At 40.0% G+C, this 27,229-nt stretch overlaps 1 protein-coding gene across 2 annotated transcripts in view; it reads left to right on the forward strand.

The window, feature by feature from the left end:
- Positions 1-247: 247 nt before the first annotated feature.
- LOC101166281 (E3 ubiquitin-protein ligase NEURL1) overlaps positions 248-27,229 on the forward strand; it is a 63,700-nt gene continuing 36,718 nt past the window's right edge. The window contains exon 1 of one of the 2 annotated variants that reach the window (XM_023954999.1): positions 248-477. In XM_023954999.1, coding sequence (XP_023810767.1) covers positions 396-477 — 82 coding nt within the window. In that variant the 5' untranslated portion in view covers positions 248-395. Of the gene's footprint in view, positions 478-16,445; positions 16,821-27,229 lie in introns of those variants that run through there. The other variant, XM_023955001.1, reaches the window with a different exon arrangement.

Consider the following 27,229-nt stretch of genomic DNA (forward strand, 5'->3'; position numbering starts at 1 on the left):
TGTTCCTTCTATTTGCTCTCAGCTAAGTTTTTCTTAATGAGGAGTGACTCTTTTATTCTCGGATTTCTTACTTCCAATAATAGCATTGTAACGTTTAATAGTCTTTTTGTGTATTAATCTTATATTAATATTATGAACAGATCTAAGTAATGTATTGCGTTTTTATAAGCCATGATGTTCCTCCCTTCAGTTACGTCTTTATTCGGTCTAGTTCGGGTCTTTTCGTCACCCTGAGAAGTCCAGCTCACCTGCGCGCGTGCCTCATCGGCACCGTTTTGGTTGGCTGGTGACTGGTGACGTAACCTGAAGAGGAAGAAGAGGGGAAGAGCGGCATCCGTGAGCTGCAGAGTTCACGCTTCTTGGTCCTCGTCGAGGCGCGCGGACCGGAACCGTCCATGGGTAACAACGTGACCGGGGTTCCTGGGCTGCAGAGGGGGGAGCACGCGGGCTTCCAGCGGCTCCGAAACTCCCAAAAAGGTGAGTCCGACAAACCAGAAACGCTCCGGGATGTTCGAGGAAAGCGCCGCTGCTGCTGCGGGACTGAGCCCGTGGTGCTGAAGAACAGCTCCCGGCTCGCGCCTGCAGCACGCCACCGCGGTGCTCCATGGGGGAAGAAAGTTTGGTAAAACATCAAGTTCAACACTAAACCTTTCTAGAGTTCTAGATCGAACCAGAAACACAAGTTCTCTAACAGAGAGCCCTATCTGTCTTTTCCCTTCATGTGAAAAACACGACTGTTGTTTATGTTTGTTATTTTGCATTTGGAGATACATTTTGGATATGACGTCACAGAGGGATAAAAGTTAGAAAACAGACGCCTGGCAGGTTTGATCTGCTGTGAAATACACTTCTGTAGACAGTCTGCTTCATTTGATAAGTGTGAACGCTCACCAGAACAGTCACCAAAACATTTGGTTTAAATGAGGATGAACCATTGACTGTATAAGAGACCTGGATTGAGTGGCTCCTCCCCCTTGGCGTTCCAAACAGTAAGTGCGTGCTGGCTCCAAGAAGCCAAAATCCCATAGACTTCTATAGAGAAATAAACAGCTTTTACCCAGTCATTCTATTTATAATAATAATTTTATAATAATAATTATTCTTGCTCCACCACCCGTTTTTAACATTTTCTTGCTAATCCTAATTTTTTTTCCGTGATATATTTTTTTCTGTAGCACAGGTTATTGGAGTTATAAACTGACCAATCAGATGCCTCAGTAAAAGTATGTGATTTCATGACAAAGGTTTAAAACTTTTGATTGACAGATTCTCCAGAGCCCACTTTCAATTGGTAGAGGTCAACTTCGAGCAAGCTTACTCCTGATTGGCTGCCATAGTAATGTTGACTGTCAGACTTGGACCAATCAGTGCTTACTGACTGACATTGTCTGGCTCCAATATAACGGTGTTCGTATCGCGAAAAAATGGCGACTGATTGTATTTCATCTTGATGGAGCCAGAAGTCACACTGGTTCAGTCTAGTTCTCTTATTTTCAGTGGGAGGAACAGGCACCAAAGAATTTAGTACAATGAAGGATTAGCCGGTGGGTTTATTTTGTTTTTTATGGCCGGATCAAACCTTTATGGAACTATCGCCCCTTAGTGACCTGCTGTAGGAACGTTCCCAGCTGTTTGATATGCTTCCATGTTTAGAGAAATCTAAAGTTGAAGTCAGGATTCCACTTCCATTTGAACCAAGTCTGGTGTGAAATCGACCTTTAACTTTTAACTTTGATTTCCTTTCGATTACATTTTTCTGCAACTGTATTAGTTCACTGGGTAACCTTTAGGGGGGCTTGTTACACAATGAACCATCAATGAAAGACAGCCCGAATGTACAACAGACATAAGAACGCTTTTGGTAGAATGTGCAGGAAATCTCTCTCCTAGCAAACACACCCACTATAGGGCTGATAAAGAGTTTTGGATTTGCTGGTCACCTTACAATCTAAACCACACCCCCTTCTTTCATCTCTATTATACTTTGATCCTAAACAATACTTTAGTGAGTATTTCATGTCTTTGTTTCTTCTTGAGCAGTCATTTAAAATGGCTACTTTTTTCTTGAAGTCTTTTCTTTGTATATAAGATCATTTTTTAGCAACAGGAACATCAGTTTTGATTCATGTTGGGAGACATCCTTGAACCACGTGATCTGACAGGAAGATCTCTGGATTTGTGATTTTTATTGTAAGCTTCAAACTTAGGCAGACATGTTGGCAAGCGGTTTCTTGTTTTCAGTTTTTGACTGTAGGACAACACTGAACGGTTTTCAGAGGCTTCCTTCTGGACACATTTTGGAGAATAGATCCTGAACTGTTGGATGTAACAGGATTTTTATTTTGTTTGTGTGATTTCTGTTTTTCTCAGCTCTTTATCTGTCAGCGTTTGCCCTAGTTAAGCCTCTCTCCTCTCAGCAACCTTTAATTAACCAAACTGGATTTCTTCTGAGAGCATGGAGCTGAGCATCTAGTCAATGCATAGATGTCTTTTAAAGTGATTAACCCTTTGGAACGCAGAACAGCCCAACGTCTCTTCTGCTTGTCTCGGGGAACAGCAGGAACTTCAGGATGCAGATGTTTTCCTGTTTCATGTCTTGCATCTGTATTTTGGGTTCTTTGACCTCAGGTTATGATGAGTCTGAGTCATGTTTTGTTTCTTGTGCGTGTGCAGTCTGCCCCCTCCCTTTCCCATCGCCTCGAATTATGACCCTAATGTTGGATGTGGATTGGGGGGGGGACTTTTTGAACTCGAGTGTCATCAATTTCTGGACAGTTTTTCATCCTTTAAGCGAATAGGAATGCTGGCTCAGAAGCAGTGAGTCAGGCGGGCGAGGGGGTGGGGGACAGGATCCAGCCAGGTTGCCTTGGCGACCACCCATAATGTGTGCAACAGTTCCCATGGTGATGGTTTCCAGGGCGCGTTATCAGCGGGAGATGATAGCTGATCTCAGGGGAAGGACGTCACTGACGGCTGCTGGGCGCCGAAAGGGTGGGGTTGGATGGGTGGGGGTTCTCTGTTACTCTGAATGCTTATACGAATCCAAAAATATTATCCCCCCGCAAACCTGATCTGTTTTCAAATGAATAAACGCTGACTCAGAAAACTCATTACAGGTCACACAGTGTGTATTTATGAGTGTGTGGGGGGAGGGGGGGGGGTTGTTGATCAGATGAAGAGGTTTTACCACAAATGAGGCGAGTTCTGTTTTGATTCTCTTAGTTCTCTGTATTCTGTGGTCACATGATCTGTTGGTTTGGTTTGTAGTCTTTGTAGCCAAATTTTTAGCTCTGCCCCCATCGCCGTTCTTGCTCAGATATGAAGTCATTTAAACACCTCCTATTTAAAAAAAAATACATTTGAAAGACAAACCCACCCGACAACTGTTGGAACATAATCAGTGATTTACAGCTGATAATTAGAAGCCACGCCCCCTTTTGAGGAAATTTTGATCTCGACTATAAAATGAAAAAGTTCATAAAATTCTCTTTGGTTGAAAGATTTAAAATTGAATAAATGTTTGTGTCTGCTGTGAAGTTAACTTTATATTTAATGAAAACCGCCACTTTTCTGTACATAAAATAACCGTTTTGGTTAATAAAACCAACAAAGAGTTTCCCAAAACTTAAGAAGTGCTTCAAAGTGCCTCAAAGAAGCAGTCATTTCAATGCAGATTTTATGCCTATAAACATATACTTCGACAAATGATTGTGACCTAAAATGTATTTAAACTAAACCACTTATGTCTGTCCTTTAATACAACTGAGGAATGAGCAACCTTAGAACCAACATCTGATGGTTTCTGTGCTTATCTATAAATTTAGTTGTCAGAATTCAGACCTTTTCCTGAACTCATCCATCATTTAATTTAAACTGTTTAGAAAAACTAAAAATTTTCTTTTGAACTCCACTAAGAACCCAACCATCAATGTTTTTTAGGGATAATGTTGTTTCAGTGTCTCAACTTAACCAGAAGTTTTTGTTTGTTTTTTTATCAAGTTTAAAAAAAATCTTTTTCTTATCCTTAACCATGCATAAATCAATTTTTGGAAAATTAGAGTAAAAAAACGACTTGATTACATTCTGAAAACTCTCCAGGTTTTGACAAAAAACAAAAAAAAGGTTTGAAAAAGTGAAAAATTTTAATGGTTTTGAAATGGACTCATCAAAAACCTGAGACTGCAATAGTATTTAAATTTAGTCATTAAAGTGGGTATAAAAGTAAAAAAAAAACAAAGAATCAAGATCAAAAATACTTTTTTCAAACATATTTCTGAAGCTTTAGTGTCTTAAAAGTATCTTAAAGACCCACTGCGATGAGGATTGTGTTCTTGGTATTTTTTACATGTTTGTTTGGCAGTTTTCTGATGATGGACGAAAATTGTATTTCTGAGTATTTTTGTATTGACATCATTGTGAATAATGAGCAGATTAGAAATGTCCTTTGAAAAAAGCTTTTTTGTCATGTGGAATCTACGCTTGGCGGGCCACAAGCTCCCTGCTCAGTTTAAATAGAGAGATGTTGGCAACGAGTAGGGTAAAAGGGGGCGGGGTTCCAACGGCCCGCCCAAAACTCAGAGGTGCATTTCTAATGCACAACTGCCGCTCTGCAGTAACTATGTCTTAAACAAACAACTCAGTTTTTTCATATTTTGGGTAAAAATGGCATATTCATAATTAAAAGACCACTGGGATCACTTTCGAATTAGATCAGAAGATGATCAGTGAGTCTTTAAAGACTACTTCAAAATATTTTTCACCCTGTTTTAATTGATTTTTCAGAACTTCGTTTCCATGTTTGTGCACAAATGGACTTTTATTGACCTAAAATAAATAATGCGTTTTTTTTATTTATGTCCAAACTTCAGAGCAGATGTTACCTTGTTTATCTCAAAGTTTTCTCAATCTTTTCTCCTGTAGCTCCACCCCTTAATCAAGCCACTGCGATGCCCTTAAAGAAAAGCAGAACCGTTCCAGCGATTACTCCCCAGCCTTGAACCCGTCTCTTTTCCTACACAGCAAATCTCAAAGTATCAGAACTCACTCCTCATATTGATTAAACTTCCTGCAGCCTCGGCAGTCTGGTATTTGTCCGGGTCACAGCTGCGCTTTCGGTACCTGATCACTTTGTCTCCCGTCTTGTTTCGCCGCTCTCCTCGTTGATCTCTCAAAGCAGTAAACTCGATCTGTCCCACAGATGTGGGCAGTGGGTTCATCCCCACCCAAACTCCCGACTGAAAACCTTCTCTTGTTTTCTTATCATTTCTTGATAAGCATCTGCACTCTGAAGGACACTCAGCTGGAGATCGTCATACCTGCTGGACACCATGGAGCATTTCTGTCACTTGTAATTGTTTTTATTAATGGCTTGTGAGGGAAGCTGTGTAATGCCTGTGAGCTGATTGTGCGTGTCTGATTAAAGGACTTTTAGGGTCACTTATAGAACAAAATCTACATTTCAAAGTGTCTACCTGATTAAAAAAAAGTTCAACATCTTTTTAAACGCTGAACAGAACCTGATCCTCAAATTAAGAGGAAATGAGACCTTAACTGGTTTGCCAGCCTAGTTACTTGATGACTTTTGTGTTTTGTGAATGCTGTACAGAGTTGGATGATGGGAAACTTTCAGTCAGAACAACTGAGGACAAATCCTCATCAGCAGTAAGTGCTCTTGTTTTCCTGGGAAGGATCATTAAGTACAATTATTTCCCTATTTTTTTATTATTTTTATTATTAGAGGACGCCAAATCATATTTCAGAGCCTGCACAGCAGAGTGGAGTCATAGAACACCTCCAGTGTTCGTGAAAAAGGATTCAGAAAACATTTGAAGTTGGTTCTGGTCGGGTTTATGCCGCAGACCTCAGCTGCCAGCCTCCGGTTGGTTTGCGTTTCTTTTTTCAGGAGGTGTTGAGGATGTTCGTGAGAGGTGAGGCGGACACTCGGAGCTCCCTGGGCTCAAATGTAATGCAGCCTCTGGGCTGAGTAAACACTAAGCAGCAGCCAGACAGCCTCTGTGATCTCATCAGTCAGACAACGTGTCATCCTTACATAAAGCAAGGAAGGAACTCTTCAGGCTTAGATAAGCCCTGTTAGCAACGGCTGTATACTGTAGAGGCTGAGAAGTGGATGACATTAAACTTTTTGAGAGAACAGCAAAAATATTGCTCTGTATCGTAAAGTCCCGCTCTGACCATCTTTTGATATTTGGTCAAACTTTTCCCAGTGGTTTTTGATTTCTAATTTTGACGTTTTTAGCCAAAATCAAAAAACCTGGGTCACTTTCTAGGACATAGTTATTGCAGAGCAGAGTAGTTGCCTCTAAGTTGTGGGCGGGGACTGTTGGCGTGAAGCAAGCCCACCCCAACTTCCCGTCACCCATCTGGTTGATAAATAAACTGGAAATATGGGGGGGCAGTTGAATCTTTTTGTTTTGCACAAAAACAGTTTTACAAAACACAGCATTAATTTATGTAACAGAATGACTTTGCTTGGGTCCATGAGTGACAGAAATTTCTGTAGAGTGACTGTGCAAAGATAATATATTCATGCATAAACCATATATATTTAGACTTAATCCAACTATACAGTCTGCATTAAAGTTTTAGGCACGTCTGATTTATATTCATCTTTAATAGGTGTCAGTTTTATAGATTGGGATTGAGCAGTCTGATTTCCCTGTTTCTGATTCTGGTTGTTCTGCTGAAGTTCCAGAACCTTCTTCCAGATTTCTGTCCATGATTGGGGTGGGTGGGATCAGATGTGGATAATCAGCAGAATTTCGAGGATCTTCTGCCATCAACGCTCTTTGCAGAAACTTCCACTAAGAGGCCCTGCAGCCCCCCGACCAGATGGAGATGCAGCTCGTAAGCAGGCTCTCAGTGGTCCCTCTAGAACGGGGGTCTGTCCCCAAGGGCCGGTGTCCTGCAGGTTTTAGATGTTTCCCTGTTTCAACACACATGATTCTAATTAACAATCATCATCCCCACATCACCAAGGTCTGCACAACTCTGTTGATGACACAGTCATGTTTGTCATGGTTGTGTTAAAGCAAAGAAATGGCAAAAACCTGCAGGACCACTGACCCTCAAGGACCAGAATTGCCCTCCCCTGCTCTAGACGGTGTAGATGATGGGAGGGGGTCAGGAAGTTCTTTTGAATCAAAGAGTGAACTTGTGAATCAAAACCAAATTATTTCAAGTGTTTTGGGAGTGAGACCCAACAGCAAGGGCTTCAGTCTTCCACTTCTTCTGTCTGTTAACTCAAACTAAATCATTTTTTTGCTATCAAATCTTCCATTCACGTGCACCGCTTCAAACTAATGTCATAAACCAGGGGGGTCCCACCTACTGCTCTGCTGTGGATGTGATGGGATAATCTGAGCGCTGGGCTTTGCTCCACGTGATGAAGGGATTACATATTTATTTGGAGACTTCTCATCAGGCCTTTCCCATCTGCCACCAGGAGTGTGACCACGGCCTATTTACAGGGGGTTTATGGTGGAGTGAAGAGATTGATGGCTGTGGGAAAGAAAGGATGGGAAGAAGAGGAAGTCAGGCAGGGGGCGGGGCTATCTGCAGTGTTCCCGGTAGTCTAACATAGTTTTCATTCATCTTCTTTACTTGAGTTCATTTGCCTCAAACATGGATGAATAAAAGAATCGTTTGAAATAAGTTATTGCAAACAGTCATTTCAAAAGATACATTTAAATGAATAGGTACAAATAAATACAAAAAGTTATTATCTGTACGTTTTAGCTCTTTTTGTATAAAGATGTTCCTATAAAATCCATATGTGCCTCAGATTATTCCAGAACTTCTTGTCTAAAGGTGAGATGGGCACAAAGAACTGAAGTCTCTGTCAGAGTTCATGCCGTAATTTCCTCCCACAGGTACCATCATTAAGCTGCGGTAATGATACCAAATATGAATCCACAAATCAGTGTTAATCCATGTGTTAAGTATGCCTTTTCTCAGAGGCTTTGTTGCCGGTTGTTTCAGGTCAAACTAAAAAAAAAAATGTGTCTCTTTTTGACCTTTTGGGTTCCCTGCATGGAGCCAGAGATGGCAAAGGCCAAATCTATCATCAAATTGCGAGGAAACAGCTGTTTGATGTCAGAAATGTACCACTAAAACAGGACAGAAAAAGAGACTGCAGAAATTAAAATCACAAATTTTAAAGACCCAAAGTGGTGTTTGTAGTGATTTTAAGATCAAATCATTGTGAATCAGGAGCAGACGAAAAAATACAGTTTGAAAGAGCTTGTAGTTGTTGTGTACAAAGTACAGTTGGCGAGCCACAAACTCCCTGCAGACGACTAGATCCATGTAAGTCTTTGTTTTCCTCATCAGAGCTGGCTTCTGGCTCAAAACTGTACAGCTTGATAGCTCCAATATTGGGTAATGTTACGTTCGGAGTGTTTAAGCTAGCAGGAGAAAGTGTAAACAAAGGCATGATGGGAAATGAGGGAAGGCTTACTCCCCTCCAACTCAGAGGTGAAGTTTTAAAGAGCAACTGCCACTCTGCCGAAAAAGACCCAGGTTTTTTATTTTATTTTGGCAAAAAAAACAACTGCATAATGCATGATCACAATTAAAATAACACAAAATGGATAAAATATAATTGGAGTGGGAGTAAGTTCATGTTAACTGATGTGTTCAAAAAACGTTCCAGATAACTCTAAGGACTCTGAATTATTAGTTTTAGGTCATTAGAACTGAGTTTAAATTTAAAATGGTATTTGTTTCAAATCTAATTTGAGGACAAAGGTGATCTTGTTGAGTTTTCTTTAAAACAGGGAGCATCATAACTTCCATAAACACTATCCGATTAACTCCTGTAGGTCAGAATAAGGCAATAGTGCTGACTGTAGAGGTATCTCCTGCGTCTAATTAAAAGATTCTAAAGCCTTAATAACACTCATTTCCATTCTACTTGGAGATGTCTCATAGTATTGGAGACAAAACCTTCAAAAACAATCCTTCCGCCAAATTTTATCTCAGCCCAGCTCAGCTCCTTGAGGAACTTTGTAAAAAGCCACAGCAAAGCCCAGGGCAGGATGTAAATTTGATAGATGAGAGGAAAGATAAAGTTAGGAAAGTAGGAAAGATAAAGTTAGAGCCAATCAGGATACTAAAGCTTTTTATTGGCCAAGAATGCTATGAATCAGTCAATGCCCAGAAGGACGAGCTGCTGATTCACACAGAACCTGCTCCACAAACCACAAAACCAGCAGGGCCACTGTTGGATGGCGCCAGAAAAAAAACCTCCAAGCAGATTAATCTGTTTCCTCTCGCTGCAGCTGTCTGATATAAATCTAATGTAAAGAACAATAAACAGCCATCATGATCAGAATTGCAGTTTAAGAGTTTTGGTGATCTGTTGGTGGAGGAATTACAACCACATGTCTGAGAAAGCAGAGGCACAGCAAACATGTTGGCTCATAAAATACTTGTGTTTTCAGTCACTTATGGCTGGGAAAGGATCAGCGCGCCCCACTGCTACAAAGGAAATGATCATAACAGCTTTTTCCATAGCTTTGAATACATTTTCTGCTGTGGATGGCGATCATAATCCTGTGAGCTGGACGTCCTGACTTCCATAAATATGTCAGGTCAGGAATCCCGCCTCAGTCCAACAGAACCAACTTCCTCATACAGACACACTTCAGTCCCTCAGAGAACACGTCTCAAATTTGTGACCTCAAGCAGCATCTGTTCTTCTGCACACAAAACTGTTCCCCAAAAAGTCAATAACACACCTCAGTGGACCTACCCAGTTGATCATTGGAGGGGTTTATTTATATTCACTCCTTTGGATAATTGATGACAACATGGAACCCATGTACACTGTCTGCCAAAGGCTCCCTATAGAACCTGAGAAAGGTAAAAACGCTACATGAGGATGCAGCTGCACTGAGGTATTTGCTGGTCAGAGTTGAGTTTCCACCATCTTCTTTTTTCCATTTTTAGTGTCTGTAGTCTACATCTATTCCATCGTCCAATCCATCGAAGAATAAAAAAAATCTAAAGTTTACATTGCTTCGTTTTGGAAATGTGCTGGATCCACCATTAAGTTTGTGAGTGTGTGAGTGTGTGTGTGTGTGTGTGTGTGTGGGGGGGGGGGGTTTGACATATTGATTATAAACTGAATTGAAAAGAGCAAATTTCTCAGTCTGTGGAATTTTGGCTTCTTTGGCCAAGGAGGTAGATGTCACTCAGAGATTATTGGACCAGTGATTCTATGCCCCTATGCAAGGGCTTTCTGGCTGCTTGTTAAGTTTAGTACTGGAGAAGCCAAAGGAAAATAAACCAGTTTGTGAAAAAAGAAAAGTATTAATTTTGTCTGTGGTTGATCTCAAGAGGGATAGAACTTCCAAACCAACGGTGGGGGGGGGGGGGGGGGGGGGCTAGAGACACCAAGGAGAAAGAAGAGAAGGTAGAGTCAGGAGCAACAATGACTACAATCAAATTGGGAATTATGTCATCAACGTGTGTCACATCTCGCAGCGATTGGGGCGATTCCCTTTTGATGCGATCAGAGCCATTACAAATTGCTATGAAATATAAACTGGCCCTTAGAGACTTGTGGTAGTTCCATAGCAGAGTCCATAGCAGAATAAAAGACAACTAGGACACTGAAAGACATGAAGCTTGATGAGGAATTTGAATGCTGCAGAGATGCCGAGCAATCAACCTCTTGTGCGGTGGACAGCTGAGAGCCTAATCTACAACGCTGTTATCTAGTTGCTGGATTCTATATAGACATTTGCATCATCTTAAGTAGATGTGATCAGGTTTTCCTCCAAAATCTGCTCTCATCAGTTCTGTTTTTATCTGTGTTAAACATCTGCTGGATGGTCAGATTTTATCGTTTAGTACCACATCAATGTTTTTAGGGTTTGGGTTATCTTCTTTAAATACCAAGACAAAATTCTTCCAGAACATTCATATTGTATTATATTACAGGCTTTATTGAGTATGTAATCCTGTGACTATCACTGCTGAGAGCATCTCTCCTCACCTGTACATTTTTGAGTCAGTGTTTCTGGATGAAACAACATTTCTGTTCCTCAGCAGAAAAGACAATAAGACATTTCTTCACAACAATTCAGCTTGAGGCCGAGCAGAGATATTAAAGCAGAGTGACAGATTTAATTATCACCTCCTCACTTCTGCTCATGCTCTGATGAAAGGTACTATGTAACAACAGACGTCCTTTGCCCTTAAACTCACTTTCACCTTCGCTAAGAACTAAAAGTGTAGTTATCTTCAACACAGCTGTGAGTGTGTCTTCAACAGAAAAGGCAAAGTTTTGGAAAATGCTAAATTTATGATAAAAGGGCATCATTATAGTTGTAAAAACTTCTCTATCTTACAGCTTTGTTCATTAATTTTCCTGCAAAAGTCACTAAATATTCACCCCCAACCAGCCTGACCATGTTAGAGCTTGCAGTGTTTCTCATATTTCTAATGGCTCCAGATGGAGCTCCTGACACTGCATACTCATACCAAATCACCTTAACAGACAATGCCAAGAACAGAGGACCCCCCTCTGTCCTCTGCCACCCTGCATCTGCTTGCAGATCCTATTTCACTCCCATACAAACCTTTAGAAAGCAGCGGCAGGCCTCATTCAGCCCCCATCAGTAAACTTCTGTTTGAGTTTAAGTTACTCAGGACTGCGGGCATTGTGCGTAAGAGAAGATTGGCTTATCATTCACCACCGTTGTGCCTCTTACGCTCGCCGAAGGCCATCCGTTCCCCGCTTTATACGACCAGTGTTGCCTCAACAATGAAAGGCAACAGGAGTGCATTCCTCCCCAAAAGCTGCATAAATAATTCCTGGATCCAGATCAGATATAACATCAAAAGTTAATCACCTCTAAGCTTAGCAATCATCCACCTCTGGAAAGAAGCATTCATACATCTTTCTGAATAACTTTTGCTGTAATCCAGTCGGTCGTCAAATAAACTGCATTGACCCCATTTACCTCCCAGGGGGACACTCAAATTGAGAAAACCGGGCATTCGGGACATGTTGGGAGTTTCTTTTCTCAACAGTCTATCTTGACTGCAGAGAATAGATGGGAGGCACTTGCTTTCCAAATGGAGGAGGAGCAAAAGTGTCCCAAAGAACAATACTAGTTCACCTCCAAACACGTGCCTCCAATAAAGACCTTAATAAACCAGCTGTGTAACCAAGTGGTGGCTGGTCTGCTGCGAGACTGGTAGTTTGTGGGTTCAAATCAGTAGACAATAAGGAAACATTTTCCAATGTCCAGTCTGAAGGGGCAAATGCAGTTTGTTGTTCAAATTTAATCCAGCCTGCACCCCTTTTCAAATCAAATTATGGTTATGTAGAACATTCCTTTGACTCCTGTATGCTTGTCCTATAGCCAGCGTAACAGCTAATCATGTAATGTGATGGTATTAATAACCTAAGTGTGACATTTGTACACTTAGAATGAAGATTGCATATGACCGTATTTTAATACACATTGTTCTAAGACACAAACATTTTGTACAAAAACTCCTGTCAGAGTTGGCATCCAGCTCAGCTTGGAAAAGAGTTCTAAGTCAAAGTTTCTATTAAGTCAAATCTCTGTTGTTAACTCTGTGTATCTAACAGTTAATAGCCCTAATTAACTCATTTAGGTGTTGTGAGGCAGGGGCGCCCTCGAGGAAATCCACCAATCCATCAAAATAACATGGCCAGACACAAGATCCAATAAACACAGTGACAGTTATCATCAGCGCAGATACATTCAGCCATACCTAGTTTTTAGAACCCTAAAAATAAGTCAACTTTATGATTTATTGGGTTGTCTTTTTGCTATTTTGTAAATTGGACATCTTGCTTGTGACAATAATGGAAAGGAACCCTGTGGAGAATAAAACTGGGTTCAAAGAACTAGACTGTTGAACTAGCTTGATAGGATGAGATAAGGAGAATCAAGATGGGAAATAAACACTCTACTGACCTCTTAGTTTCACAAAGTCTGTAATCTGAGTCATAATTGACTTTACTGCTGTTTTAGTATGATTGCGGGTTTAAAACCATATTTTAACTATCGTTATGATAAAACAAAAGCGTAACTCAATTAGTTATATATTTTTAAGGGAGACGTGTTTTGATTTCTTGTTCCATATTTGGATGTACTGGTGAAGTCAGATCCAGCCAAGTAGGCGTAGCGCCTCCCAGTTGGGTTTGTTCACACCTGAGATTTCTTTAACTTTATTTTTAAAAGCTCTCCTGATGATGTGAAAGAATCCTTTGTTAACATAAAATGTATAAACATGTGTAAATGTGAAATGTGTAAACATTTCATGTATTGCTGTCAGAAGGACTGTGTGTGAGCAGGAAGACTCTTATCACCTCTGACTGCAGCTGAAAAGTAAGTTACATAATGTCACTTTATGTACAGACTCTAGAATGCACCTCAGTCAAACTGAAGAGGACTGCAGGCCATAACTGGCTTTCTTCTTCAAAGGTTATGGTATTATTAAAACAGGAAGTCAAAGGTACTGTACAAAGGAAGGATGTCCCAACGATGCATTCGTGTGCAGCACCAAAGTGAAGCACGTCAAGGAAGTGCTCTTTTCTTCAGGCTTTTCCTCTGTACGGTTACATGACGGGGGCAAGCTGATGCTTCCTCCTTAAACCCTCTTCATATCCACCTAAAGACCATCCACAACGTACGTGCTGCATTTTGTTAATGCTTTACATGTTCATTCCGTTTCTGTCCTCAGTGTGCCATCACATGGTTACCATCCCTGTTTTTTCTAATAACTGGCTATAAATCTTATCCTCTATTATTTTATTGAAATTGAAGAAAAAAACAGGAACAATATCCAGAGCAGACAAGGACAAGTGAAAGGAATCAGTGAAGCGCAGACTCTATAAACAGAAAACGTAGCATAAAATCAACATAATTAAGACTCCTGCTTAAAGGCTCACATGGAACAAACTGTAAAACATGTAAAAGCCTCAGAACAAGCAAATGTATATACAGAAGTGATTAAGCCTGTGGTTCAACTGATTGTTTGGATTATCCTTAACATCAAGAATTTCAGTCTGGTTTCTGTTCAGCTCAGAGGTTCTGCACTCATCAAACAACAGCATTTTTGTCATTTAAACATGAGGACAGAAACAGGTGGTGTAGGAGAAAAACACTGTAGATAGAAGCAGACCATTGACAAACTTTATTGAACCCCTAAAAAACATCCAACTGCTTTAATTTCATTCATTCATGTAATGATAATGTCTGTTGCACCCTATGCTGCAGGGTTAGAGTAGTCGACCTCTTGTGTCCTTGAGCAAGACCACGAACACCATGTTGCTCCTGGTGGTTTTACATTGGCACCAGTGTAAGGCAGTGAGGAGTGAATATGTGTGCATGGGTGAATGGGACTGTGATTGTAAAGCCCTTTGGGCCTTCTAAGAAGGTAGTATATAAGTATACACCTCTACCATTTGATGTAATTGTGATTACACCTATACAGCTCTAAGAATGGAAAAGTCTTCATCCAAATCCTGAACACTTTAACTCCACAGTCTGGAGCACTGCCCCAAAATTTAAAAGACAATTGGCAGAGTTTGGGAACATTATCTAAGCTAAATCTGCCCAATGACAGTCCTCATTACGCACCCAGGTCATCATTAATCCTCTACTTAATTTTGTCTATTTCTTGTTGACCTTCGTAGGTCTTTGTCATTGAACAACAATGAGTTGTTAATGGTAATGACTCACGAGAGAAGATAACAAACAAGTACTTCAGCCTGTTTTTTCTTTTATGCTTTTTGATGATGAGAGTTTTTTTTCTACATTTATAAAATTGAAGGCATTCCCCTAAAAAGTGTTGCAGACTCTTCTCTTTAACTAAACAGGCTTTTCACATCAGAGTGGAAAAGCTGTCATAAACTAAGATAACCAATTTGAGATGCAGCTTCTCCACATTAAGAAGAGCCGGTTGGTTAGAACAGTTTGATGGATGGACGGACGGACAGACGGATGGACGGACGGACGGATGGATGCATTTTCATTTTAAGTTCGAGTCATACAAGTACAGACTTGTTTCTCACGTTTGTTGGGTTCATAGCTGAAATTCTTTAGAAGGATCTTCTCTAAGACGCTCAACATGTGGGTCATGATTTAAACAGTTGTTGGGTTTATTTATGGTCAAAGCCTGACATGCACCTCTCAGATATTTAGATTTTACACAGACTTTAGGATGACCCTTTGGAGCTTTGGATCTTCTAAACACCTATTTCTGGAAACCCTGCTGCATGTCACTTCACACCTCTATGCTCAAATGCTGTTTTCCCTCCCTTAAAGTGGAAGTTTCTAAGCTTCAAAAAGGAAATATTCTAAAAAATGGTGCCTAAGGACAGGGGTCAATGGTGCAAGTAATCATGACTTATCTTGGCTCCAGAGGTTTTGAGATGGAGTTGACAAGAGATTCCTGGGCTCAGGATGAACTTGTTTAGAAAACAGTGACAGTGAAACAAGGTTATCTAGGTCAGTCATTTGTGCTATACCAAGCAGGGCAGACAATCTGGCAGCAGCTGGCCGGTCAGTCTTTTTTTAGTCCTTGCACTAATGATAGGATTAACACCAGAAAGTTAAAGTTAACCTTCATTTCTTTAAGGCGAACCCCTTTGGCCTCCCCATAAACCATTAAAATCAATAACCCCGTGGATGTTTGAATTTGGGCAAAACCAGAAGTCCATTCATGTAACCCTGTCACCTGTTGTTGTGACAAACACATGGGGAGTGGCCCCCTAAATGCCATGACTGCTCCCCCAAATATGATGGCTTGCAAAAATCCGCAATTAACTAGAGACAAACATTTAAAGAAAAGAAAAAAAAACAAGACAAACAAAAATAAAACACACAAAATATACATTAAAATTAAATGAAAGACAAAATATTGATGGACTCACAGACAGATGGACAAATGGACATAAAAGAAAACAAAAAGATAAATGTAGCCTTAACAGGGCACAAACCAGTGTCTTGCTAGTGCCTGTCCCAAGCCCAGACCGGAAAATGCAGAGGTTAGTGTCAAGAAGAGCATTCGTCGTAAAATGCATAAGACGCATCAAAAAGATCAAAGATGGATGGATGAACTGATGTGTTGATAGCATGATTGTTTAAGCATTTTAGAGGCTCAGAGGGATACGACACCCCAAACACGATGATGGTTGCAGATTTAATTTTGTTTTCTTTTTAAATTGTCCCTCCTCTGCTCTCTTTATGGCTGCCCCCCAGGCCTAAAGATAAGTAAGTCGGTGCATGAGAGTGAGATCATCCCAGATATGTGGTGACAGCTCAAGTCAGAAGCCCCTTTCTTCTGTGGTGGGGGGTGTCACCCAGTATGTCCACCACAGCCAGAGGGGCGGGGGCTGTGGGGAAAGAATTTGAGATATTTCCCCCAGACTAGACTCTCTCTGTGTTTCATTTGAAATGCTAAAATGTCGTGTTCTCGGTTCGTTTGGGGGCGGCAAAAGGAGTAAATCCACGCGCTCTTTGTGTCTCCTCCTCGCGGCAGTGAGAGCGTTCAAGGCGCGCGGCTCGAGTCTCCACCTTTCACTATATAAATGAATGAGGAGGCGGAGCCGCCCTCACGGCTGCGCGCTGGGAACACGGAGGTGTGATTCTCCCAGCAGGTTCGGCTCTGTTCGGAGCAAAAGCGGCGGTACCTGAGCGTGCAGTCATGTCACGAGCGCTGCGGTGCTGCGCGCGAGCATCCGAGTAGACAAAAGGAAGCGGACCGTCACGAGGCCATGGGTGGGCAGATAACGCGGAGCGCCTTGTACGGTGAGGAGAGCTGCTGATTGTGATGCTCCTTTTGTAAACATCGGTCCTGATGACCACGTTGATTCACCGGGGGTCCGGTTTCACTGAAGCCCTTTCCTATGGTCGCTGTGATGTCACTTGGGGGAGGGGGGGGGGGTCCTCCAGCTGTGCTTTTAACGAACAGGATGTCAACTTCACGTGCGCTCGTGTGAGGAGCGCGTGTGTAGCATTGGTTTTGAGGGGTTTCCCCCCCTGCTGTGTGCGCGTGCCTCCCCTCATTAGTAAACAGGCGCGTGCAGCTGAGCTCTGAACCCTTCATCTTTATTTCTTTCATACCTATTCGTGCTTTCTTTTTAGGTTTTAAAACGCCTCAGTGCTTCAAACATTTGAGTTTTGGCTCCACATCTTTTCTTTGCATCTTTTGTGCCAAATTGTTTTTGCTTGTTTGTTTGTTTTTTGATAAAAGGGTCAATTTAATGAACAAATGTTTTCATATTTAATTTATATTACTATTTATTAAAGTGAAAATGGGAAACATTTATTGAAAAAATTGCATCACCTAAACAGTTTTGGCGAGTACAAAATACTATGCATATGGTTTATGAAATGTATAATTTCCTGGTGGATGTGATTTGGGCGATATTCTAAAAATAGCATAAACATATAGCCGTGTTTATATATTTTTATGTAAATAGTCTTGGTGTGGTTAGCATAAACAGTGGTCGCTATGGAAATTAGAACAATGTCTTCAAGGACAGACACACAGCAATTTGTACACATTCGTCACCCCCATTCGTCACAGAGTATAGGGTTTATATGGGCTGTCACCATGGGAACCACAGTTTTAAATCAAAGTTTGATGTCACAGCTGCTCGTTTCATGCGTAGGACTAATGCTATGTTTACACCGACCTCGGCAACGCACGTTCAAGCAATCATTTTCAATCAAAAATCGATGTAAACGCATAAATTCTAAAGTCACAGTTTTTAAGTTCGATTTCGTGCTCTACGTACAAAATGCAAGGCCATTGAACACATGTTGAAAGTTAAACCAGTTGAACTTTGACCAATCAGGGGGTTCTGATTTGGTAGGGATGTATGGGTAATTTACAGAAGCGCCAATCGTTTGAAAACTCATCCTGAAGGGGAAATTATTAATTGTGGTTTGTGTCCGGCCGGAATTATGACAGTGATTCAGTCATGTATCGGAATAGAGCTGTGAAAGAAAAAGCCTGGAGCAAGATTTGCTCCTTCTTCCAGCTAGCGACATGCACTAGCATCGGGTTGCAGCAGTCCAGTGTCCACGTCCGACACGTGTGTTAGTGGCATAACACTTCCGCTTTGTGACGTCAAACTGCTTCAGCAAAGGCTGATACTGAAGATGAGCTGTGGGACACTTCCTGAATAAATACTTCTTTTACTGCAAACTTGCTTTCCACGGGCAATTGGATCATAAATACAGACAGTGGTGGTAAAACAGAATCATTCTGGGAAGCCATAGGCATTAAAGCCATAACCCTGCTCCTGCAGCATCTAATTACAGCCTGAAGATAAGTCCAATTACCTTAAGCAGGACAGACTAAAGCAGCAGGACGAGCTCCTTGTTTCCAGGATCAAGGACAAACAACCCCATAAGTTAGTGTTTGTGATGCGTTTACCTGGTTTCTGCCATCATATTGATGCATCGGGCGGCCGTGGTGCAGCGGTAGGGCGGTCGACCCATGATCATAATATTGCAGGTTCGATTCCCGCCTTGCACGCCCATGAGTCGAAGTGTCCTTGGGCAAGACACTGAACCCCACCTTGCCTCTGGTGGTAGGCAGGCGCCTGTGTTTGGCAGCGGAGCCGCCATCAGTGTGTGAATGTGTGTGTGACTGGGTGAATGGGTCTGTGACTGTAAAGCGCTTTGTCCTTGTAGGAAGAAAGGCGCTATACAAGTATACGCCATTTACCATTTACCATCCAGCAAAGCTAGATAGTGTGTGTTTTATTTAGCAGGCCTAAATATTGTGTAATTTCTCCCAGTGTCCTTGTTTTCAGCAGGAAACAAAACAAACCTTAAAAATAATTCTTGCATCCATGTAAAAGCAGGAGTTTGTTCTGTGCCCACAGAGTTGCACAAGAGATCTTATAAAAGCAGTTGTTGTTTCTCATCAAGAGGGTAATGTCTAAAGAGTTAAAAAAATCCATCCGTGTAAACCATGAAAATGTTTACAGCACAAAATACAGAAAAATGCTTCTGGTTTTGTGTGAAGTGAATGTCCAGTAAAGTTCATCAAACGGCAGTGAGCAGCACCTCTCACTTCGTCAGCCTTAGTTAGCATGCATGTTTTGAATATTCTAAAATCTCTTCTTTCTACAAAAAAGGAAATAAGCAGCAGATCTTGAGTTTGGAAACCAGAGAGAAGAGATCAAACCCATGTTTGGATAAACAGACAAAACCTGATACCAACTGTCAAGCACGGTAGGGGAAGGCTGGTGATGTGGTCTTGGTTAAAGCCTCTGGACCTAACCAAGTAAATTGACCAAAAACTCAATGACTATATTAAAAACAGCAGGTCTTAGATTTAAACACCCACTCCAATCGTCTTTTGGTCCATTTTTAAAGCAGTTTTGAGTCAGATGCCAGCTTGGATGAGGAAAGCAAAGATTGATCTTGTCATCTACTTGTGGATGCGTGGAAATGGAGCGAAGCAAGGAGCTTGTGGCCCCGCCCAGCAAATTTTCTGCATTACAAATGCACTCTTTATCTGACCTAGATTAACAACGATTTGAATAAAGAAATACTCAGAAAAATGCTATTTTAAGCTTCTTTTTTTTTTTTTAAATATCTCCTCCATTATCAGGAAAAATGCCACAAGAACATGTTAAAAACACACAAAACAAGATGTTCATTGGACTGGGTCTTTAAGTCCATCTGTCCAACAGAGTTTGAAGTTTAACAGATTAGTGGTGTTGGGCCCAAACCTGCAAGACAAAGCTGAAACAGAAAACCTAAATGGTGCAGTCCGTGTCTTTTTTTATCTGCTCCTGGTCATGTTGTGGGTTTTAAATCCATTTTTTGCAGCCTAATAATAGTTTCATGCTATGCATGAGTGGTTTCATGGCGATGGAACATCATAAATCAATGTTTCAAAGGGTTTTCTTGTTGCCATGTTTGATTTTTCAGCATCCTATAACAATCTTCCATGACTTTGGTAACCGTAACAGAACTTTTAGGACTTGTTAGTCCAATAAATCCTAAAGAACCCAGGGTGACAGAAAAATATCCGAAATGTGTTCTGTGGTCCACTTGCTCATAATTTTCCCTTTTATGGACAAATGGGTCTGGGGGGGTTGAGCCAAATTGGCAACCTGAAAACATCACAGGGGGAACACAAGTAGTATTTTGTCCTTGTGGAATACAGGAATAGTGTATTGTTGGTTGAAGGAAATATTATTGTTTTCTCTATTTATCATTTAATGTCAATGCTTCAAAGCACTGTCATAAACGGAGGTTGTGATAAAATGCTGTGATTTTTATCTGAATGACCTTTCATAGACGTTTGGAAAGTCTAAACCAAAAATCCAATACTTTCCAGGCCGAATATCACAGCTATTTCGTTATGTCTGAAACGGCCCCGGTTTCATCCAGTGCAATCAAGTGCTTGTTTACTCAAATGATATGGGCTGTGTGTGTGAAACCAAATCTAAATTTAAGCTTCAACTGTTGCCATGACGACCCACAGTCATTGATGGAAAGCTTTCTATTTCTTTTTGCATGCTTCCTTTTTGAAACAGAACGGTAACACCGGGAGGAGCAGCCATTCCGATCTGGACTGTTTAGTCTTTTTTTTTTATGTTTAACTGATGTTTGCTGGGAAGAGATTCTTACCAACAACAAACAATAAGTTAACCGCCCCTCCATCTCCATGAAAAGGATGAAAACGTGTTTGGAACAGAGAGAACGGTGCATTCTTTCCTCAGGTGTGAAGCAGCAAACCACATCCCAACAGTGCGTGCAGAACCGGTTGCATAATTGAGTGCAGAGTGTGTGGGAGCTCCACTTCTGAGCTGCTGATTGACTGAAAGTGGGTCAGTGTCTGAGGGAGACTGGATGGAGCGTCTGGCTCTGTTATAAAATTAATTGGGTAAAATCTCCGAATGCAAAACTCAGCTAGAGATGCTCTTTTCCCTGACATCTGATTTAGAGGATGCAAGACCTTTTAAAGGTGACGGATAATTATGTTATCCAGAAATGAAAGGACTTTTTTTTTACTCCTAAATGTAAACCTTTTGGACACTTTGTACCGTTTGAAGACGTCCACTCTGCCTCTCTGTTCTGCAGTTAGTGCCTTCAACAAGCCTTTCCTCCAGCTTTAGCCTCGCATTTGATTACAGTTATAAGAAAAACAAAATGTTCAAAGCTAATTTTGTTTATTCTAAAAATGCTTGAAAGTATATAAAACACATTTTTATGTTTTTTATTTTAGAGTTTTAAATGTGCAATTAAAAACAACACATAAAAATATGTTCTCTCAGGAAGACCTGTAAAAACAAGAACAAATTTCTCTTGATAATCGAGACTTTTCCTGGAGTCCATAACGCTTTCTTATTATTTAGCTATGCCATCATCCTTTTTTTGTTTAGTAGAGCTTTGTAAAAACTTTTCTTACATTTAATATTCCGATTTTTTTTTTCTTAAATAACGTTGACTCAATAGTTCTGCACAAGAATTCCAATGTGCCTAGATTGATACTGTATATCTTCCAATAGTGGCCGGTCTCTAATTGTCGCCGGTCTCCAATAAACGCTGGGTCTAACAGGTGCTCGTTACTTTAAACGCTGGTCTCTAATAGTGACCAGGCTCCTTTTAATGATGAATAATGTTATCAACGAAACTTATTGATTGTGATTTTGTGACTGGTGATGACAAATCAACACTTTTAGAGCAGTTGGCCATCAGGAATATTTCAAAAAAAAAATTATGAAAAACATGAAAAGTTTAATGTTTTTGGCCAAACATTTCTATAAACTTTATTTAAAGTTTAGTCAAGCAGATGTTCTTATCCAAAGCTCAGGTAGGAAAGTTTAGTTATTGACTATGGAAGGGTCTTAAATCACTGTTTCTTTTTGAACACATACAATTAGGGCTACCTATAAGGAAAACTCGCAATTTGCGATATTAGTGATCAATATTGCGAAAACGATATAACTTGCGATACACAAACAAATACCAAAACAACCAAAAACAACATTTCCATTTTCCTGCAACAGTGTAATTTAAATACGATTCCAAATAGCTTAAATTGCACTCCACATGACCCTCGTCTACATAGGAAGAGATCACTTAACATAAAAGAGCTCCATTGATTGGTCAATGATGTAACGGAGTCCATTCAATTGGTCAAATGCATTAAGCAATTTATTCAATTCGTTGAATACTTCAAGCTGCCATAAGATTGTTTTAGCACATTTAAGGTTACCTTTTATCCCAAGTCTTTCTGACTTTTGCTATCTGCATATTGCACAGCTTGATATCGCGATAATGATAAATTTGCGATTTTATTGTGCAGGCCTACATACAATATAATTTTTTTTGTTTGATTCTGTCAGATCAGTACTGTTGGTGCGGAGTAGCAGAAATCTCCACCTGCAGGTTATGTTTCTGTTGACAGCACATGTTTGGAGTCATCCGTGTATTTGCTGGTTCGTCTAAAAAATCTGCTGGTTTCTCCTGAAAAAGTGTTCATCCTCATCATTGGTCGCCTTCAAAGCCCAAAGTTTCCCTCCTGTTCATGCGCCAGCAGCAACCTTGTCATAACGCCTCCAACCAGCCTGCTCTTCTTTCCTGCCTGAGAAGCTTTGAGATGCTATTTTTTGAGTGCTTGTTGTGTAATGGTGCTGCTGTAATGAATGAAGTTGAGGCTGGAGGAAGATGTCAGGAAGCATTTTCGCCGCCGTCTCAGCTTTCACTGTGGGGTAAATTATTGAGAGGAAAGACGAAGCAGTGGGACGTTTATTTATGCTTAAAAACGATTTCAAATGACCAGACTACAGCTATTCTTTGAGCTATAAAACATTTAACGCCTGGTAATTTGAACATATATGTAGATGAGATCAAAATAAAGGAAACATCCCTGTGCAGAAAGAACGAAGGGCAGGAAAGATGGAGACTTTTGTCTTTGAGAGATTTAACTGTAGATGTTTTTGAAGCAGAGAAGAATGCCGATTAAATTCAAGATTTCCCAATATGATGATTTAAATCTTAGCTGTTGCATTGGGATGTTTTTCCGTACTCTGCCATGGCTGATGCTTCAACCCAGCCTTATCTTCTGATTGCCTTATTGCTAAAATACACAAATAAATGATTAAATTAGCTAAACACATTTCAAAAATCTTTTTTTATTCAATACTGACCTAAAAAAGTCAGAATAGATCAATTAAATTTGCAAGATAAAAGCAAATGTAATTATTTTAAAGGCTAAAAAAATTTAAATGATCAAGATAAAGTTTCTGAGGAGAAAACTTTACTGTAAATCATTTAGCAGAAGTTAAACTTGTGTAAAAAAACAAACTTCAACTTTAAAATGTGAATGTCTAATAAGCCCAGTAAACCTGAAAATGTTGGACGCCTGCTTATTAAGTTAGAATAATCTTTCTAGCTGAAGCTTTTTTTTTAATTTAAAGCTTTTTCATCCCTTTTTCATAACCAATAAACTCCCTTATGTTTTAAAAACCTTAATGGTGAACAAAACCAAAAGTCTCACATAAACGCTAAAATCTTGATTCAAGTGCCAAAAATGCAAAGACAGGAATTAAATAATGTGAAGATTTCTCATTAAGGCAAATAAAGTTCCTTTTTCTCCTGGGTTTGTCTAACAAAACATTTAACCTGGAAATGTGAAACCAGAACAAAGATTTTTTTTTAGACAAAAAGCTTTGGAAGAACATCTATTTGAAGCAAGTGAATATTGCTGCAGAGCCATTGGTTACACAATTCCAGATAAGGTTAACATCTTTAGTGTCATCCAGCAAAACCATCTTCCAGCATTGATGAAAAAACTGGAATTTTTCACAATTTACTTAAACTTTCCCACACAAATGTTACTCTTAAGTCTTGGCACAAGTGCAAAATAATCATTTCATCAGTTTTCCCTGCACCTCTGTTAGGATTTCCGTTAAAGACATTTACATACATAATTAAGTTCTGAGCTTCATCAGACAAACCAGATCTGCTGGTTTGCAGCGACAGGCGAACAGCACTTCACCTCAGGCCTGTCAGTCTGACCGAACCAATGAGGCTCATAAAACTATTACAGCAAATTCTATCTTTTATTAACTTTATTGTTCCAGTTATAGACATCTGGTCCCCATCCACTGCTCTCAGTTAGGACTCCACATTGTAAACACTTCTTGTTTACATCAACCCCACAGCGGCCTCTTGTAAACCAACGTTTGTTGCCGCCGCTCTTATCAGGCAGTTTAACGGCTCGTAGAAGCCACTCTGCCTGAAGGTCAAGGATGTCTTTTTAGGAACAAGCTGTGTAAAAGGCTTGCATAAGTTTGTGCTCCAACACGGAGTCTTTATCTGTCTAATAACAACAGCCACATGGCTAGTGAGCAGCTAATACCTGTCCAAACTCGTGTGAGCATCAGTGGAGCAAGAAGCTAATCTCTCCGCCTGTGTGTTCACCTCTGTTTCTTTTTATCTCCTTACTCGCCAGACTGAGTGCTTTACCTTGCAAATAGGATTTTATGGATGGGAGAAAACTGTTTAAACATTTGCTCAGCGTTTGACAGTTAAATGTCTTCCTGGTATCTTATTAGAGCTCTCAACCGTCCACCAAAAAAAGGTTGTCAGAGAAAGTGGATGATCTTTTTTAAGGCGGTTTTATTTTTCCAAGAACCTTTTTTTCATTTACCTGTTCATTTTAGTTGGGATTTTTTTGTTTTTAATCAAAATGTTAGTTTTTAAACATTTTGCCTTACGGTGTCTCTAGTATTTATGATGAATCCATTAACCCTTGTGCTATCTTAGATGAGCCCACCCTTACATTGACGTGTTATTCCTACCATGACAAAGGTGGGTAAAGGTGGAAAGATTTCATGTAATCCATGGACACCAGTGAAGATCACAAATCATTAAAGAAAAAAGGTTCAGAGCACTGTCTAGTGGGTCTAGATGACCCAACTCCCTATGTTAAAGTGCCTAGGATAGCACAAGGGTAACAGACCTACTCCGACTAAAATCGCGTTTTTGGTGTTTTTAGCACATTCTTGTGGCATTTCTCTGATGGTGGAGAACATGTATTGTGAAAATTAAGCTTAAAATTGCATTTCTGAGCACTTCTTTATTCAAATGTTTGTGAATAAGGAGCAGTTAAAAAATGCTTTGAAATGTATGGTATTTATCTGAATTTGATTTAGGTTAAAAATGCATAATCATTATGAAAGTCAACTTAGAACACTTTAAAAATAGACCACAAGATGATTGGAGCGGGACTTTTCCCAGAAAAAGTGTCTAAAATAGGCTTCTGGTCAGGTCTCCATTACCTTTGGTTGGATATTTCTCTAAATAAGGGGACAGTTTTGACTAAACGTCTTTTGCCTTATACTATTTTGGAGCAGTCCTTTGAATTTATTTGGATTCAAATGCGTTCATATTTGTTCTTTCTGTTGTACTTTCAAACAAAGCAGGACTTTAACAGTTAGGTTGCTAATAAATAACTTCAGAGTCTGAGGCGGCTTTCACACCAGAATAGATGATCGCCCACACGTCCTCAGAGCTCCACAAGTATTGACAAGACTTTTTCTTCGACTGTTTTTTTTTCTGGAAGTGCTTGGTACTCATGTCAGTCACTCTCTGTGGTTCACTCCTGTTCCTTTTTTTTCTAAATGTTGCTCAAACTCCAGGAAAAAATCTAGGTTTTGATCGGTTTGAATTATTGATTTAGGGGTTTATTTCAAGGATTTAAATAATGTAATACTACAATAAAAATAAATTACAAAACACGAAACCCATTTAAGATTTATAGTAATACAGTGATTAGAAAATAAAGAAAAATAATGAAGATGATAAAAGATGAATGCATCTTCTTAAGAGTATAATTACTCATAATCTTAAATAGATGTTTTTTTGCAGTAATGCATGAGTTGTTGCTTGAAAGGGAATGAGAAGAAACACATTTGCATAATCCCACCCCTGTTGTATTATTTCCTCATATATATTTTCTTTGACATAGTTTCCATATTCCGGTTTTACCAGATCAAGTTCTGGATAAAATTTACATCTGGTTTGCTTGTACATTCATATGTTGTGCCCAACAAAAGCAGCCTTTCACAAGCATGGAAGACCAGAAAGCTATTTTTGTCCCAACGACTGGTCTGGTTCTCCTACAAAGCCATTTCCCACAATTCATCAAAAGTAAAAAGAGGAAAAGTTCAGACTGGATTGATGCAAACATGTTGACTACCTTGAGACAAAATTTGTCATGTCAATGTGTCAACACACTGCACCTATGAAAAAATTAAAGAAATGTTTACATTTGAAATGAGTTGATTGTCCTGTGAGATCCAACCCTGAGATTGAGTCATGATCTTGTTACATTATCAACTAAATGTTTATATTTTAGAACGTATTACCCAGACATTAAAGAAAGGGTTTCTGCATTTTGTTAAATTCTTTTAATAACGTCTCCAGACAATTTCAGTGTCTAACAAGAACCACATCCAAATCCCAACCTGCTCCTCTGACATGTTGCTTTGTAAAGCCCAGATTATTGCTTATCCGTGGAGACTTTACCTGAAACAAAAACACACGCACACACACACACACACACACACACGATGGCTCATCCTGAACCTGTAAGCCCTTTAGAAAAGTGAAATACCAAGCCAATGTCAAACAACTTTGTAGAGTTAAAACTCCAAACACGATCGAATAGCAAGCAGAGCTCGACTTCAGCTTTTTATTATTCTGAAGCATGTTTTAGCTTTGTACTTTGTCAAGAGCTGCAATCTCTCTCCTCTCTGTGTGATGCCTTTAACAGGGTCATCTCTAAAGTCCATCTCAGATGCTAAGCAGATACAATTGAAACCTAAGACATTTTTTGTCTGTAGTTACTGACAGCAAATCAAGCTGCCGATTTCCCTGCAGGTACCAGGAATTCTTTGATCCTCATCACTCATCGAGCTGATGGCCACTGAAGGGTTAGACACGCTGGCAGGCAGCCGCATGATAGATCTGTTTGTTTAGGCTTGTAATGAATGAGTCTGTTTTGGGGGAATGAAGAGCTGTTTGGTGAACATTGGAAGATTTCAAACATGTCTGCATGTCTACTTAATTGAAGATGAGGTAAAGTGTAATAAATGTTTAAAACAAAAATGTTTATGTCCTTTAATAATCTTTAACAACACGTATTCAGCCTATTAAATATGTTACAACGATTT

This window comes from Oryzias latipes, chromosome 1, assembly GCF_002234675.1.
Source record: "Oryzias latipes chromosome 1, ASM223467v1".
Lineage (NCBI taxonomy): Eukaryota > Metazoa > Chordata > Actinopteri > Beloniformes > Adrianichthyidae > Oryzias > Oryzias latipes.